Raw genomic sequence first — 18,325 nt, forward strand, 5'->3', positions numbered from 1 at the left:
GGTGGATGGAGCGAGACATGATGTCCCAGATGTGCTCAATTGGATTCAGGTCTGGGGAATGGGCGGGCCAGTCCATAGCATCAATGCTTTCCTCTTGCAGGAACTGCTGACACACTCCAGCCACATGAGGTCTAGCATTGTCTTGCATTAGGAGGAACCCAGGGCCAACCGCACCAGCATATGGTCTCACAAGAGGTCTGAGGATCTCATCTCGGTACCTAATGGCAGTCAGGCTACCTCTGGTGAGCACATGGAGGGCTGTGCGGCCCCCCAAAGAAATTCCACCCTACACCATGACTGACCCACCGCCAAACCGGTCATGCTGGAGGATGTTGCAGGCAGCAGAACGTTCTCCACGGCGTCTCCAGACTCTGTCACGTCTGTCACGTGCTCAGTGTGAACCTGCTTTCATCTGTGAAGAGCACAGGGCGCCAGTGGCGAATTTGCCAATCTTGGTGTTCTCTGGCAAATGACAAAAGTCCTGCACGGTGTTGGGCTGTAAGCACAACCTCCACCTGTGGACGTCGGGCCCTCATACCACCCTCATGGAGTCTGTTTCTGACCGTTTGAGCAGACACATGCACATTTGTGGCCTGCTGGAGGTCATTTTGCAGGGCTCTGGCAGTGCTTCTCCTGCTCCTCCTTGCACAAAGGCGGAGGTAGCGGTCCTGCTGCTGGGTTGTTGCCCTCCTACGGCCTCCTCCACGTCTCCTGATGTACTGGCCTGTCTCCTGGTAGCGCCTCCATGCTCTGGACACTACGCTGAGAGACACAGCAAACCTTCTTGCCACAGCTCGCATTGATGTGCCATCCTGGATGAGCTGCACTACCTGAGCCACTTGTGTGGGTTGTAGACTCCGTCTCATGCTACCACTAGAGTGAAAGCACCGCCAGCATTCAAAAGTGACCAAACATCAGCCAGGAAGCATAGGAACTGAGAAGTGGTCTGTGGTCCCCACCTGCAGAACCACTCCTTTATTGGGGGTGTCTTGCTAATTGCCTATCATTTCCACCTGTTGTCTATTCCATTTCCACAACAGCATGTGAAATTTATTGTCAATTAGTGTTGCTTCCTAAGTGGACAGTTTGATTTCACAGAAGTGTGATTGACTTGGAGTTACATTGTGTTGTTTAAGTGTTCCCTTTATTTTTTTGAGCAGTGTAGATTGAATAGCACCAATGCTTGCCACAATGAAACCATTATTGTCAGCCAGGCCATAGTCACCAATATCTAATAACTGTCACCAAAAGCTGCCAAGGTAAACCTACACCCCCCTGACTATGATTATGTGGACTTTTATAACCACACTCTATCAAACTCTATTGGTTTATACTATAGCTTTCTCTTTCCATGAAGTCAAGCACTCCAGCATTCCAGTGATGTGATAGTTTACAGTTGGCATCATCCATTACAGACAAAATTGGATAACTGGGACTTGTGTCATGTGGCCCATCCTGTTCGGACTGGAGTTGTCCATTGTTGTCTTGCCTTCAGATCCTTTCTTTGAAGAAGACTGCAGAAGACCCCTGATCCAACTGGAAGTCTACCATGTATGGATCCACATGGCCCACTATTTGGACGAGGAATTGCCTGAACTATGTGAGTAATCTGGATACAGTGTTACCTCTATGTGTTTACATGTTCATGTTATTATCAGGCTTCAGACTACTACTGAATTCAGAAAATCTCTATACTCTGATTGGGTCAATAGACAATAGACAGTTGTGCTACATTTGGGACAACTTCAAGCATATGGGTTGTCAAAACATTCATTCATAACCTTCATAGAGCCTTTATTCAATATATATTATGTGTGACGTTGTTGTTGAATAGTATGTCATACTCATATCGCAGACATATTTCTATTATCTATTTCTGCAATTATCTTTAAAAAAATTACTTAAAACATTAAAGAATCACAATGAAACAACTGTATGTATTAGTCTAATTGAAAAACAACTTAAACGACATGTTATTTTTATGCATATACCATTATGAAAAGGTTATTTTGAATTCACAGAGTAGGTTTAGGCTAGGCTGAAGTTGTGAGTGTAGGATTATATATGCATGTTTGTAGCTAATACATGACACAGCACCGAGTTTGCCTTGTTGTTGCACTCGTTTCCAGTATAAAGTGCAACGGGAGGGGCTTTGCGCGCGTCCTCTTCTATCCAGGTAAATGATCTACAAGACACGCTGTACCTGCACTAAAATACAGTAACACAATCACCAAACTAAGTGCCCAGTGAAAAATTGTCATGGGTTTCCGTTTTACTGTGGGTGTTCCACAGCTGTGCTATGAATTGTTACGATCATTCAAGTGCCCACTGCATTTTTACTTATATTATTACGTGTTATTAATTGACCGTTATGTATATATTTTCTTTCTCTCTGCATTGTTGGGAAGGGCCTGTAAGTAATAATATCACAGTTAGTCTCCACCTGTTGTTTACGAAGCATGTGACGAATGAAATTGGATTTGTCCAAGGGCTGGGCGCAAAAGCAAGGCATTGGTAGAGGTAGAGGTAGAGGTAGCCGCAAGCAGTGCGACTGGACTTCAATCATGCGCACAGCTCTGCACTCTGCGCTCTCTGACATTATAGTGGCGTGTTGCCTAATAGAAACGTGAACCACGAACTTTTGCCCTCTCTTGTGTGATGAGAAACAAATAAAGAACCACAGAGAAGTGACCATGTTTTCGCAAAATCCGTTAAGTAGCCTTACTAAATATGTTTCGAAGCCGTCAGTCGTGGGACAGGTTGAGGTTTGTATGGTTGAATGTCAGTCGCCTTGCGCGGTTAGGACAGCTGTACCAGACGGACAAACCGCAGACCATGGGAGAGGAGCAAATCAGGCTGATCTGAAGGTAAGAAGAAACCGGTCAGTTAGTGTTTAACTGTTTAAATGTATATTCCAATTTTAGATATACATGTATGGTGTTATACTGCTCACAAAAATTCTGAATGTATTTATAAATTCTGAACTGATGTATTTGAAATCTGTGAAAATATTGTTTTGAGTCAGGACAGTCAGACCATGTTGTGAGTCCATATCACATCTGTCCCTTGACCCTTTGGTTTGAGGTTAATACTGTACATAGAAAGCTCTCTCTCTCTCCGTTGACGTTCCCATCAACAAACATGGAGTATCTTAGTATTTGTTTAACAGACAGTGTGCGCTGTGGCTTTCCTCATAGGACATACAGTAATGTAGGCTAATATACAGTAATGTAGGCTAATCTACAGTAATGAAAAAGATATAGTAAAAAATGTATTGCCCACATGTGACACAAGGTTAGGAGTTCATATTGATCAGATGAGGTGGTGTTATTTCTTATTGTATGGTAAACTATAGTTTTACCATATTAAAAAATGGCATTGGTGGTGTTCACAATGACTGCCAATGCACCGAATGCTCCCTGGCCTCTCCTCTCCTCTTAGCCTGGGTGTCAGATCCAGATGAGCGTTGACTCTAAGCAGAGTCACATTGTTACCGTGTGAGCAGGGTTACTTATGGTCACGTGGTCCTGGAGCTTCTAGTAATGCATGGGGCTTTCAACACCTTTGTTTTACACCAGCAGTCTCTGGTCTGTGTGCTCCATCCTCAGACACTGGCTGACCAGAAGTACTGTACTTTCTAGGCACTAAAGCCATTTTAACCAAAACCACAACCCTGATATTAAAGCCACACTCCTCCACCTCCACTCCAGAGGGGGCCACTAATAATGTTGACACTGGAGAATTCATTGTGAAGCAGTGGTGACCTAACTTGTCCTCTGCTTCAAGCCTTTTTAAGGGGCAGTCACAAATCTAACTCAATATTTCAATGAGCTGATCTGCAATCAGCTTTTTACGGCATCCAGTATTTAAAGGCCTATAAAAAACTTTGCCGCTTCGACTTCTGAAAACACTGAGCCTACATATAACTGACATGATCAAGTATGTGCATCTCACACCTTTCTCTCTTGCTCTCGTCCTCTACCTCTCTGACCCTCTCTTAAGGAGAAGATGTGTCCCTGTGAGGCCTGGTGTTCCCAGAAACGGACCTATGAGAACCTGGCCTACGAGCCTGGGAGTCAGAGTGAGCTCTACCCCCAACCTAAGGCCCTCTCCCGGGCTGTTTTCCAGCTCTCTGGCCTCACCCCCAAGTCCTCCATCCAGGCCATCGAGAGCCACGTCGCTAGCCTGAAGGGAGTGGTGTCTGTCAACTTCTCTGTGGCCAGTGGCCTGGCTCAGGTGGACTATAACGCATCATCTATCTCTACCAGGGAGTTATCTCTGGAGATCCAGGCCATGGGCTATGGCGTCGTGGACGTGGCTGGGGAAGAGGTGACTAAGATCGGGGAGACGGAGACCACAGAGTCCCTGACGAGGATCAGGGTGAAGGGTATGACGTGCCAGTCCTGTGTGCGCTCCATCGAGGGACGGATAGGAACTCTGCCTGGGGTTCTGCACATCAAGGTGTCTCTGAGCGATGAAGAGGCAGTAGTACGATTTCAGCCCCACACAGTGACATCTGAGGAGGTAAAGGAACAGATTGAGAACATGGGATTTGGTGCGACTCTTACGAACAAAGACACAAGTATAGATTGTGGGCAAGGGGAGACACATGTGTCATCCTCCATCTTGGATTCACTGACTCAGACGTCTGTCATTGGGATTGTAGGGATGACCTGTAATTCATGTGTCCAGTCCATAGAGGGGAAGATCTCTGAGATGACTGGGGTGTGTTCTATAGCAGTGTCATTAAAGGAGGAACAGGGGACTGTCACCTTTGACCCCAGTCTGACTCAGCCAGAGGAACTAAGGGCAGCCATTGAAGACATGGGATTTGATGCTTCACTCATAGGTATGCTTAATTGTTTATTTCACCTTAGAAATTTAACAAAAATCACAACTACACTTTTATAATCAGACGAAATGTCTGATTATAAAAGTGTAGTTGTGATTTTTGTTAATTCATGTAATATGGGGAGGGGGGCTCAACTGAGTAGGTACATTGTTGTACAGAATGCAGAGAAATGGATTACTTCAACATTCCAAACTCACCTAATTGGCAGTCTCGCAGCGGTGGGCATACAGTAATACTGCTTTCAATGGACAATGCTGTTCAAAGCATTCCATTTCCATCCAGCCTTGCTATTGGTGGAGAGTAGGCAGCACTTGGGCACAGGTCTCCTTGGAAACGAGACAAGTGTGCTTTCTAGTGTGGCATCAAGTGTTCTTGAATTACCCAGACTTGGGGCCAGTAAAACAAGTTTATAAACGGATTATGAAACGGTTTGGTTCTTTTCTGTCACCCCCCTTTACACTGAAAGCACTCTCTCTCCATCCATGCATAACCCATCCAACCAACGGTCTTGTTAATATGTTGTGTTCTTTTCTCCTGAAGAATCTGCTTCTGCAGAAACTCTACCAACCCCTCCCCTTCAAAGACCAAAGACTCCCCTGTCCCCCCACTCCCCCAGAATGGCTCACAGTAGCTCTGGCTCTACCAAGACTTCCATTAACGGTAGCTCTGGCTCTACCAAGACTTCCATTAACGGTAGCTCTGGCTCTACCAAGACTTCCATTAACGGTAGCTCTGGCTCTACCAAGACTTCCATTAACGGTAGCTCTGGCTCTACCAAGACTTCCATTAACGGTAGCTCTGGCTCTACCAAGATGGCCACTGCCGGTGAGGAGGGGAAGGTTCAGAAGTGCTTCATCCGTGTGACAGGCATGACCTGTGCCTCCTGTGTGGCCAACATTGAGAGGAACTTAGTCAAACACAGAGGTGGGTGATGTTATCCTTTAGGTCACTGTCATTACCCATAGAGTCACTAAGCAGAACGCTTGACCTGGCAGTACAGTTTCTATCATGAGGATAAACAAGTATTTTGTGGTGATGCCACTTTCCCTGGTTAGGGGTTAACTGCACAACATTGTGTGTGTGTGTGTGGTCCAGGTGTCATCTCAGTGCTGGTTGCCCTCATGGCTGGTAAGGCGGAGGTGAAGTATGACCCTGGTATTGTTGATGCCAAGCGGATAACACAGCTCATAGAGGGTCTAGGCTTCGGTGCCACACTGATAGAGGACAACGCTGTTATGGACGGGAAACTGGACCTCTCTGTGAGTCCTCTCATTGGTTGAGACAACATGGAGAAAGAAGAAATACATTTCTATGCTTGGCTAAATACATTTCTATGCTTGGCTAAATACATTTCTATGCTTGGCTAAATACATTTCTATGCTTGGCTAAATACATTTTCTTTGATGTTTAGTCCAGTCCTACATTGGGCCAACGTATTGTCTGGTACAGCTGCATTCAGTTTCAATTTGTTTCGCTCATCTCATGTGTAGGTAACTGGGATGACATGTGCGTCGTGTGTCCATAACATTGAGTCCAAACTCACCAGGACCAAAGGGATTCTAGAAGCCTCAGTTGCACTGGCAACCAACAAAGCCCAGATCAAGTTTGACCCAGAAGTGCTTGGAGCTCGTGACATCATCAGAATGATTGAGGTAGCTAGCTATAACTTGACTTTGCTGTTATGTCTCTTTAAATTTTGTTGCTGAATTTGTTTTTCTATCACCAACACCTTGTAATTGTTTTGATCACCTATATATTCACATTGTGCAGTTACAGTGTTGGTACATATTCTTACACATATTTACAACTGTAATAACTCTGTCTGTGACAGGGACTGGGCTTTGGGGCGTCTCTAATGAAAGCTGAAGGCTTTGGGAACAACCTGGATCATGGGGAGGAGATTCAACAGCAAGTATCTGTTTTTGGTCGTCTGTAGATCCTGACTGGAGATATGTGTTCTTGAATCAACCTTGAAATGTTTTAACACACTTTCCTCTCTGCATTCGTCCTGCGTGTGTGTGTGTGTTCCAGGTGGAAGAACTCGTTCCTGTTCAGTCTGGTGTTTGGGGTGCCAGTGATGGGCTTGATGATCTACATGATGGTGATGGACAGTCAGCACGGGGAACATGGTGGCTCTATGCCCGAGGAGCAGAACCTTCTCCCAGGCCTCTCCCTCCTCAACCTGGCCTTCTTCCTTCTCTGTACACCTGTCCAGGTATAATAGGACCCTACCAAGCCCTGCTACTGACCCAGTCTCAGTACTGTATAAGTGTCTTTGACCCCCAGATACAATAGGACCCTACCAAGCCCCGATACTGGCCCAGTCTCAGTACTGTAGAAGTGTCTTTGACCCCCAGATACAATAGGACCCTACCAGGCCCTGCTACTGGCCCAGTCTCAGTACTGTGGAAGTGTCTTTGACCCCCAGATACAATAGGACCCTACCAGGCCCTGATACTGATTATCTACTGTATGTAGTAGTCCATTATATACCACCTGTAAGTCACATTTCTCTCTCTCGCTCGCTCTCTTCATACCTCTCTTTCTCAATCTCTCTCTCCTCCTCTTTCCCTCCCCCACATCCTACTCCTCCATCAGATCTTCGGGGGTCGTTATTTCTACATCCAGGCGTACCGCTCGTTGAGACACCGCACGGCTAACATGGACGTCCTCATCGTCCTGGCAACCTCCATCGCCTACATCTACTCAGTTGTGGTCCTCATCGTGGCGATGGCAGAGAGAGCCAATCAGAGCCCTGTCACCTTCTTTGACACCCCGCCCATGCTCTTCGTCTTCATCGCCCTGGGCCGGTGGCTGGAGCACATAGCAAAGGTACGGCTATTCTACCCTACTCTATTCTACCCTACTCTATTCTACCCTACTCTATTCTACTCTACTCTATTCTATTATGCTATATTCTACTCTATTCCATTCTATTATATTCTACTCTATTCCATTCTATTATATTCTACTCTATTCCATTCTATTATATTCTACTCTATTCCATTCTATTATATTCTACTCTATTCCATTCTATTATATTCTACTCTATTCCATTCTATTATATTCTACTCTATTCCATTCTATTCCACTCTACTCTGTTCTATTATGCTATATTCTACTCTATTCCATTCTATTATATTCTACTCAATTGTATTCTACTCTGCTCTATTCCATTCTACTCTATTCTATTATATTCTACTCAATTGTATTCTACTCTGCTCTATTCCATTATACTCTACTCTATTCTACTCTTATTTTCTACTCTATTGTACTCTATTCCATTCTACTCAACTGTACTCTATTCCATTATACTCTACTCTATTCTACTTTACTCTATTCCATTCTAATCTATTCTACTCTATTCCATTATATTCTACTCTACTCTGTTCTACTGTACTCTATTCCATTATATTCTACTCTACTCTGTTCTACTGTACTCTATTCCATTATATTCTACTCTACTCTGTTCTACTGTACTCTATTCCATTATACTCTACTATATTCTACTGTACTCTATTCCATTATATTCTACTCTATTCCATTCTATTCTACTCTACTCTACTCTGTTCTACTCTACTCTACTCTACTCTGTTCTACTCTACTCTACTCTACTCTACTCAATTCTAGTGTTTCCCCTACAATTAGTTATGCGGGTTGCATTTCACAGCTAAAGTCCTTTTGGTTGGAAGTACTTCTGTTGCTCTCAGCTTTATGGATGGTTGATCCAGGGGGTTATTCTAGGTCATATCTGATCAGTTTTTGTGGCATTTATGGTCATATGATTATGTGTATATTATGGTGTCAGTGTGGGAAAGCAATGACCAGACTACAGGCTGAAGGCTGACGCTGAGGTCGGCTGGTAATTCCCAGGTCTAATCAACACCCACTCACGTCATTGTCTCTGTCTGTGTTTCCTGTTCCTGTTCTGCAGAGCAAGACATCTGAAGCATTGGCCAAGCTGATGTCACTGCAGGCTACTGATGCCACTGTGGTCACGTTAGGTCCTGACCACTCCATCCTCAGGTGAACCCAAACCCAGCTCCATTTTCCCACAGTGAACACTTGTGGAAAAATACCTTTATTTTATGTGATGTTTATTTTTATATTGGCCTCATATAATCAAACCTGCCTTAGCCATGATTTCTTTACAATCTGTTTATAGCTGTGTCCATAAACTATTCTGAGAATATTTCACCACAATAAATCCGTACTGTGTCTGTGCTGTGTGCGTACGTGCGCGTGTGTGTGTCTGTGCTTTGTGCGTACGTGCGAGTGTGTGTGTCTGTACTGTGTGCATACGTGCGCGTGTGTGTGTCTGTACTGTGTGCGTACGTGCGTGCGTGTGTGTGTGTGTCTGTACTGTGTGTGTCAGTGAGGAGCAGGTGTCAGTGGAGCTGGTCCAGAGAGGAGACATAGTGAAGGTGGTGCCTGGGGGAAAGTTCCCCGTGGACGGGAAGGTGATCGAGGGAAGCTCCATGGCAGATGAGTCCCTCATCACAGGTAAGAGCCGTTTTGTTGGGGAGCCAATGGGCCATAGTGGTTTACTGTCATTATGGTCCTTTTGTGGTCTATTGGTGATTGACTGTGTTGTAGTGAAGGGTAAAGGCATGTAAATTCACCTTTTTTTTTTATTTAACACTAGCAAAATACCACTAAATGACCCACCTAGCGTGGAAAAATACATTGAAAATATAGGTAGCATTACTTTATTCACCGCTAACGACGATCGTAGTCATTGTGGTAATTTAGTAGTCTATATCGGTGGTTGCTGGTAGTCACTGTGGTTCTGTGGTGGTCTACCATGGTTAATGGGGTGGTCAATGTTCTCTCTGTGGTCAGGTGAGCCCATGCCTGTGAGTAAGAAGCCCGGCAGTTCAGTCATAGCTGGCTCCATCAACGCCCATGGATCTCTACTGGTGCAGGCCACCCACGTAGGAGCAGACACCACCCTCTGTCAGATAGTCAAACTCGTGGAGGAGGCACAGACATCCAAGGTAAACAAACCACTGTATGGCCAAGGTCAAGACTGGATGTCTTTGATTGTAAGCTACAGCTACCTGTGGAAGTTACAATATAATCAGTTGTTGATTATATTTTCTAAGTATCTGAAACATCTCTTGCTGGACTAGGCCCCCATCCAGCAGTTTGCAGACAGACTGAGTGGCTACTTTGTACCCTTCATTGTCATTGCCTCAGTGCTAACACTGCTGGTCTGGCTGGTGATTGGCTTTGTCAACTTCCACGTTGTGAAGGAGTACTTTCCTGTGAGTAACCACAAGAGCTTATCAAACTCATAACAAAGCCTTATGGCATTGATGTACTTTCTGAATGAAGAGATCAGTCCTGAATCATAGTGTTTTTGTGTGTTTCTGTTTGTGTGTTTCAACCTCACAGGGTTACAATGAGAACATCCCCAAGACAGATGTTATTGTCCGCTTCGCCTTCCAGGCCTCCATCACAGTCCTGTCCATCGCCTGCCCCTGCTCTCTGGGCCTGGCAACCCCGACAGCTGTCATGGTGGGCACGGGGGTCGGAGCCCAGAACGGCATCCTCATCAAGGGAGGGGAACCGCTGGAGATGGCCCACAAGGCAATGCACCTCTATTTACTTCCTCCCAACTGAAACATACTTCCTGTAAACTTCCAGTGTTTTCCAAACTGTAGTGTGGGCCGGGTACAGGGTAGAGTCGGTTATGGGGACTTAGTGTGAAGCTGTACATGTATGATGGGCAGTTTCCACTGCTCTAACCCTAAAAGCCACAGCTAAAGCTACCACCAGTAACACAGAAAGAAAATGACAGTGTTTTCCGCTCCCTCCTTTCCTCCCATTCAGATCGGTGCGGTGATGTTTGATAAGACGGGCACCATCACTAACGGCGTCCCGCGGGTGACGAGGGTGTTGGTGCTGTGGGAGAGGGCACGGCTGCCCCTGCGTAAGGTCCTGGCGCTGGTGGGCACAGCGGAGGCCAGCAGTGAACACCCACTGGGGATGGCTGTGGCCAAGCACTGCAAAGAGGTGAGGGTATTTCATTGATATCTACCAGGTATCTGTGCTTTAGCCGCTGTATAAACACAGACAAGGTAATTCTATCCACTTTACCCTGGAATAATTCTCCAGGTCGTTGATATAAATAAGAATGAATGTTCAGTCAACTTACCTAGTGAAGTAAGGGCTCAATATAATGAAATAAACATGTATGTATATCAGGAGCTGGAGACAGATGTTCTGGGTTCCTGTAAGGACTTCCAGTCGGTGCCAGGCTGTGGGATCAGCTGTAAGGTGTCTAACATTGAGGAGGTACTGCTGGAGGGTGACCAGGACTCCTGCCATACCCAGGTCACACTGCAGGGGGCCACGACTGATGAGAGCAGCCTGGTCGGCGATACTGTGTCAGTGTCAGGTCAGTGTTGCATTACAACATCACGGTTTTTACCCCTGTACTTTGTGGTCGTACTCATGATGTACAGTACCAATCAAAAGTTTGGACACAACTACTCATTCAAGGGTTTTTCTTTATTTTTAATATTTTCTGCATTGTAGAATAATAGTGAAGACATCAAAACGATGAAAAAACACATATGGAATCATGTAGTAACCAAAAAAAGTGTTAAACAAATCAAAATATATTTTAGATTCTTCAAAGTAGCCACCGGTCTAATGTCCATTGTTCGTGTTTCTTGGCCCAAGAGAGTCTCTTCTTATCGGTGTCCTTTAGTAGTGGTTTCTTTGCAGCAATTCAACCATGAAGTCCTGATTCATGCAGTCTCCTATGAACAGTTGATGTTGAGATGGGTCTGTTACTTGAACTCTGGGACACATTTATTTGGGCTGCAATCTGAGGTTGGTAACTCTAATGAACTTATCCTCTGCAGCAGAGGTAACTCTGCGTCTGCCTTTCCTGTGGCGGTCCTCATGAGAGCCAGTTTCATCATAGCGCTTGATGGCTTTTGCAACTGCACTTGAAGAAACTTTCAACGTTCTTGAAATTTTCCGGATTGACTGACCTTCATGTCTTAAAGTAGTGGTGGTATCACGTTTTAGGTAAGACCCAGATGCAGACAGTTTTGAAGAAACAAAGTTTAATACTAAAAAGGGGCAGGCAAACGACAGGTCAAGGCAGACAGGGGTCAATAATCCAGAGAGGATGTGAAGGGTCCAGAACAGCAGGTAGTCTCAGGGTCAAGGCAGGCAGGGGTCAATAATCTAGAACGGTGGGGTAAGGAACAAAACGGCAGGCAGTCTCAGGGTCAGGGCAGGCAGAACGGTCAAACCAGGAAGGACTAAAAAACAGGAGCAAGAAACAGGCAGGAGCAGGGAAACAAACGCTGGTAGGCTTTTCCGAATAAAACGAACTGGCAACAGACAAAAAGAGAACACCGGTATAAATACACAGGGGATAATGGGGAAGATAGGCGACACCTGGAGGGGGGTGGAGACAAGCACAAAGACAGGTGAAACAGATCAGGGTGTGACAGGTGGACTGTCGTTTCTCTTTGCTTATTTGAGCTGTTCTTGCCGTAATATGGACTTGGTCTTTTACCAAATAGGGATATCTTCTGTATACCAACCCTACCTTGTCACAACACAACTGATTGGCTCAAACGCATTAAGAAGGAAAGAAATTCCACAAATTAACTTTTAAGAAGGCACACCTGTTAATTGAAATGCATTCCAGGTGACTACCTCATGAAGCTGGTTGAGAGAATGCCAAGAGTGTGCAAAGCTGTCATCAAGGCAAAGGGTGGCTAATTTGAAGAATCTCAACTATAAAATATATTTTGATTTATTTAACACTTTTTTGGTTACTACATGATTTTATATGTGTTATTTCATAGTTTTGATGTCTTCACTATTATTCTACAATGTCGAAAGTTGTCTAGCCTTGAAGTCCACTCCATTGCTAATGGTGTTTTGTGTGTTGTCCAGGTGCCTCTGCTAGCCCCTCTTATTCGGTCCTGATCGGGAACAGAGAGTGGATAAGGCGGAACGGGCTTCATGTAGGAGCTGACGTGGATGACGCCATGTCCAGCCACGAGACCAAGGGGCAGACAGCCATCCTGGTAGCTATAGATGGTACAGTCTCAGTCCAATGACAGACATTTACATTTGAGTAATTTAGCAGACGCTGTTATCCAGAGAGACTTACAGTTAGTGCATTCATCTTAAGATAGCGAGGTGGGACAAACACATCAGTCATAGTAAGTACATTTTTCCTCAATAAAGTAGCTACCAGCAGAGTCAGTGCTGATAAGGGGAAGTGCGAGTGTTAGTTCACGAAAGGTATAGTTTATTTTATTTTTTGGGGGGGTCCAACAGAGGAAAAGCCTTCACATCCCACTGGGTCAGGTTATAGACACATATTGTAATAGTCCTGAACTGTCTCTCAACAGTGGTTTATCTATGACCCTCAGGACTGTGTCCTACTCCGACAGTGGTTTATCTATGACCCTCAGGACTGTGTCCTACTACAACAGTGGTTTATCTATGACCCTCAGGACTGTGTCCTACTCCAACAGTGGTTTATCTATGACCCTCAGGACTGTGTCCTACTCCAACAGTGGTTTATCTATGACCCTCAGGACTGTGTCCTACTCCAACAGTGGTTTATCTATGACCCTCAGGACTGTGTCCTACTCCGACAGTGGTTTATCTATGACCCTCAGGACTGTGTCCTACTCCGACAGTGGTTTATCTATGACCCTCAGGACTGTGTCCTACTCCGACAGTGGTTTATCTATGACCCTCAGGACTGTGTCCTACTACGACAGTGGTTTATCTATGACCCTCAGGACTGTGTCCTACTCCAACAGTGGTTTATCTATGACCCTCAGGACTGTGTCCTACTCCGACAGTGGTTTATCTATGACCCTCAGGACTGTGTCCTACTCCGACAGTGGTTTATCTATGACCCTCAGGACTGTGTCCTACTCCGACAGTGGTTTATCTATGACCCTCAGGACTGTGTCCTACTCCGACAGTGGTTTATCTATGACCCTCAGGACTGTGTCCTACTCCGACAGTGGTTTATCTATGACCCTCAGGACTGTGTCTTACTCCAACAGTGGTTTATCTGAGGTACATACACTGAACATGGGATATGTTTCAATCCCCTACATCAACCTCAGCGTTCCGTGTCGTGGACATGTTCCATCTCCTCTTCCTATGCCCTAGGTGTACTGTGTGTCGTGGACATGTTCCATCTCCTCTTCCTATGCCCTAGGTGTACTGTGTGTCGTGGACATGTTCCATCTCCTCTTCCTATGCCCTAGGTGTACTGTGTGCCATGCTGGCCATAGCAGACACAGTGAAGACAGAGTCTGCCCTGGCTGTCCATACTTTACTCAGCATGGGGATAGAGGTGGTCATGATCACTGGGGACAACAGACGTACTGCTAAGGCTATAGCCACACAGGTAAGAGAAAGGGAGACCGCACGCATGCACGTGCAGCACATGGGGATGTGGGTAACTTACTCCTCAGCCTGAAGGGTCGCCACTTGTGCTGCCAAATTGTACATTTTATGGTGGCGCCGCCTGGTAAGACTCTGGGAGAGGGGTCACGTGTGCTAGCAAGACAGAGGTCCTGGGTTCGAGTCTTGGTGTGAGCTGAATCGGGAGGAAGTGGTACTCGCTAAGCAAGCAGCGTGGCGTTCGTTACACAGACACACGTCTGAATTGTGTCTCTTTCCCTCCTCCAGGTGGGCATCAGGAAGGTATTTGCGGAGGTGCTGCCGTCCCACAAGGTGGCCAAGGTGCAGGAGCTGCAGGAGAGGGGTCTGAGGGTGGCCATGGTGGGTGACGGGGTCAACGACTCGCCCGCCCTCGCCCGCGCCGACGTGGGCATCGCCATAGGGACGGGCACAGACGTGGCCATAGAGGCAGCTGATGTGGTGCTGATCAGGGTGAGGAGCAGAGTGGGGTGTGGTTGGGATGTTTTTATTTCACCTTTATTTAACCAGGTAGGCTAGTTGAGAACAAGTTCTCATTTACAACTGCAACCTGGCCAAGATAAAGCAAAGCAGTGTGACACAGACAACAACACAGAGTTACACATGGAGTAAACAATAAACAAGTCAATGACACAGTAGAAAAAAAAGAAAGTCTATATACAGTGTGTGCAAAAGGCATGAGGAGGTAGGCAACAAATAGGCCATAGGAGCGAATAATTACAATTTAGCAGATTAACACTGGAGTGATAAATGAGCAGATGATGATGTGCAAGTAGAGATACTGGTGTGCAGAAGAGCAGAAAAGTAAATAAAATAAAAACAGTATGGGGATGAGGTAGGTAGATTGGGTGGGGAATTTAATGTTAACTACATACTAGTTACTTGTGTTGTGATACACTTGAAAGGGAGAGACGAGGTCTACTGGCTGTGTTTTCTGTCCCAAAGGAACTTGAGATATTTGAGTTATTTCTCCTTTCTATGTAGAATGATCTGTTAGACGTGGTGGCCTGTATTGAGCTGTCCAAGAAGACTGTTCAGAGGATACGCATCAACTTTGTCTTCGCTCTCATCTACAACCTGGTAGGGATTCCCATCGCCGCAGGTGAGTAACAAATCCTATTGTATTGGTCGCATACACATATTTAGCAGATGTTATTGCCAGTGTAGCAAAATGCTTGTGATCCTAGCACCAACAGCGCAGTTGTGTGTGTGTGTGTGTGTGTAGTAAAGCTGGGTTGCACTTTACCCCTCCAGGTGTTTTTCTGCCCGCTGGTCTGGTCCTACAGCCATGGATGGGTTCAGCAGCTATGGCGGCTTCATCTGTGTCTGTGGTCATCTCTTCCCTGCTGTTAAAACTGTGAGTGTATGCTTCTGCCTCTCTGTCCGTCCGTCCTTCCATCTATCTCCCTGTCTGTTGGGGATTTTGCTGTGTATTTATTTCAACCAATCAAACTTGCCCTCCTAGATGTTTTGCATACTTTTCAACATGCCAGATGGGAACTTTTACTGGACGTCATGCAAGCATTTTTAGACCACTTTTCATGCACCAAAATCTCAATCTCTTCACTGTAAACTCGGTCCATTGAGAAGCGTTTCCATAGTAACCTGAGTAAAGCAGCGTGTGCCTGTAGAACAGCCCTGAGCACCGTGTCCAGAGTGTCTCTGTTGCAGCAGCCCACTCACTGAACACTACACAGACTGAACACAGTGCACTTTGACCTCTCAGCTGTATCTAGTTAACTGTTTGGAACCACTCCAACTCCCTCTTTATTTATGGCAAACAATGTAAATGTCTCAATCTTTCTCTCCTTTTCTGTTCCTTACATGCCACATGTTTTTATGTCATGTTTGTCTTCCTCACTCACACGTTATTCTGCCTATATTAACACACCACTTGTCTGTTTCAGGTCAAGTCTCTGTCTCTACACTTTTCTCCCCGTCCTCCTCATACTCTCTCTCTCGATTACTAAAACTGACCTCAGTCCTCTTCTGCTTCTGCCTGCTCCAGGTATAAGAAGACGTCAATCGAGACGTATGAGTTCCGGGCCCAGGGGAACATGAAGAGCCTGAGCCCCAGCCAGGTGAGCACCCACGTGGGTCTGGACGACCGGCGACGCACCCCTCCCTCCCTCCGCAGGGCCTGGGAGCGCCTGAGCCAGGGCAGCCGCCTCTCCCTGCCCATCTCCCTCTCCAGCCAGCCGGCCAGCCGAGGTCCATCCACCCCCTCTCTCCAGGACCGATGCTCCCTGCTGGACCACGAGAAGGAAGTGGGCCTCATAGTGTAGCAAGGTGCCAGGTAGAGGAGATTATGTCGAAAGGGAAACTACCTGTCCTATGGAAACCGTCTGATGGAAAGGTCCAAGGGAAACTGTCCACATTCCTTAGTCTCATCCTCTTCATGTCAATTACATGTATTTTAATATTTGACTGAACGATAACTGAGAAATGAATCAATACCTAGAAATTAATCATTCACTAAGTTACTTTCTTTTAAATCTTTCAAGACACTTTTTATCACAAGCGATTTAACAATATGGCTCTTCAGTTTACATTATGAGGAAATGTTACTCGTTGTGAACTTTTTTTAGGGGGATTGTCATGTGCCCACCTATTGTCTGTTTTGAGTGTGTTCTAATGATTCCTTTGTCCCTGTAGTCCAAATATATTTCAGTAAAATCCACCAAGGTTTCTGCTTTGTACTTCCCTTGACTTGCTTGCGTAGCCCATCTCATCAAGCTTTTCCAAAACATCTCCATCAACATGTACATGTAGGCCATATGTGTATAATCACCTTCTAAATTCAAAGCATCGTGTTTGTAGAACCTCATCGGAAAGACGTTTACTACATCTTCAGAGCTAAAGATACTCATGATTCTGTGTCAGTGAGAGAATGGATCATTCATGTTGCATGGCCTGTCATGTCTTCACACTAGTGGTAGTAGATGGTGAGGACAGGGAATAGGTTACACCCCTGAAGTCCCCTAGGGTGCATCTCAATAGTCTGCATTGACTTCCTCAACTGTCTGTCATTTGACTTACATGAGAGAACTGCAGTGAATTTGGATCCTTATAAGATGTGATTTCCCCTCACCTTTACAAAGTTCAGGGTAAGGGAGTGGGGCTACCAATCACTGTCTACCTTGCTTGATAATGAGGTCCACAAAATGCGCTCATCTTTCATTCAGTAAACTGAGAAGGCTTCTTCTGCTATTGAACTTGTATGTCTATTTCTAAATGATGTTACATAACTGGTTTAACTGGTTGGTGGGCAGCTGTGGGTGGTGGGTGGGCAGCTGTGGGTGGGCAGCTGTGGGTGGTGGGTGGGCAGCTGTGGTTTGTGGGTGGGTTGGTGGGTGGGCAGCTGTGGGTGATGGGTGGGCAGCTGTGGTTGGTGGGTGGGCAGCTGTGGGTGATGGGTGGGCAGCTGTGGGTGGTGGGTGGGCAGCTGTGGGTGGGCAGCTGTGGGTGGTGGGTGGGCAGCTGTGGGTGGTGGGTGGGCAGCTGTGGGTGGGCAGCTGTGGGTGGTGGGTGGGCAGCTGTGGTTTGTGGGTGGGTTGGTGGGTGGGCAGCTGTGGGTGATGGGTGGGCAGCTGTGGTTGGTGGGTGGGCAGCTGTGGGTGATGGGTGGGCAGCTGTGGGTGGTGGGTGGGCAGCTGTGGGTGGGCAGCTGTAGGTAGCCTGCGAGAAGAAAAAACAGGATTTTAGGCGCAACATTCAGAGAAACGTATTTGGACACTATTCCTCCTATTCATGAAAACATTGCACTCGCCCATGCAGTTGTTTTAATAAACTACTCTGCGGGGACGCGGGAGGGCGAGACTCTCCCTGATAAAGGAGAGGGGCTCAAGAATACAGTTTCACAGAAGATGCTCAACTGAAAGCGTCTCCTAGTTCCACTTGTTCTGTTGTGCACCGATTAAAAAAAAAACAACTTTACACACGTTGTCGCAGACTATTTCAGGAAGACTAGAAGGGAAGTAATTGTGACTTGGTGGTGTTTTTATATTATTAACAAGTATTTGC

The 18,325-nt window shown here is 46.0% G+C and overlaps 1 protein-coding gene across 2 annotated transcripts; it reads left to right on the forward strand.

Annotated features, from left to right (window-relative positions):
• The first annotated feature begins 2,514 nt into the window (after positions 1-2,514).
• LOC115179116 (copper-transporting ATPase 2) lies at positions 2,515-16,999 on the forward strand. Of its 2 annotated transcripts, XM_029740389.1 has the most exons (22): positions 2,515-2,867; positions 4,003-4,524; positions 4,693-4,849; positions 5,393-5,776; positions 5,948-6,111; positions 6,343-6,504; positions 6,684-6,760; positions 6,884-7,067; positions 7,451-7,684; positions 8,787-8,878; positions 9,228-9,355; positions 9,695-9,849; positions 9,985-10,119; positions 10,250-10,444; positions 10,688-10,870; positions 11,063-11,255; positions 12,782-12,928; positions 14,125-14,267; positions 14,552-14,755; positions 15,287-15,404; positions 15,557-15,659; positions 16,311-16,999. In XM_029740389.1, the coding sequence occupies exons 1-22, from the start codon at positions 2,694-2,696 to the stop codon at positions 16,585-16,587; spliced, it is 4,131 nt and encodes a 1,376-aa protein (XP_029596249.1). In that variant the 5' UTR covers positions 2,515-2,693; the 3' UTR covers positions 16,588-16,999. The 2 variants fall into 2 exon arrangements, with proteins under 2 accessions (XP_029596249.1, XP_029596248.1); XM_029740388.1 differs by having other exon boundaries at positions 4,003-4,849.
• The last annotated feature ends 1,326 nt before the right edge of the window (positions 17,000-18,325 follow it).

The sequence above is a fragment of the Salmo trutta genome, chromosome 39, assembly GCF_901001165.1.
Source record: "Salmo trutta chromosome 39, fSalTru1.1, whole genome shotgun sequence".
Taxonomy (NCBI): domain Eukaryota; kingdom Metazoa; phylum Chordata; class Actinopteri; order Salmoniformes; family Salmonidae; genus Salmo; species Salmo trutta.

Coding starts and splice junctions, on each gene's coding strand:
- LOC115179116 (XM_029740388.1), top strand. CDS start 2,694: ATGTTTTCGCAAAATCCGTTAAGTAGCCTTACTAAATATGTTTCGAAG. Junction 2,868..4,002: donor CAAATCAGGCTGATCTGAAG/GTAAGAAGAAAC, acceptor CCCTCTCTTAAG/GAGAAGATGTGTCCCTGTGA. Junction 11,256..12,781: donor CGATACTGTGTCAGTGTCAG/GTCAGTGTTGCA, acceptor TGTGTTGTCCAG/GTGCCTCTGCTAGCCCCTCT.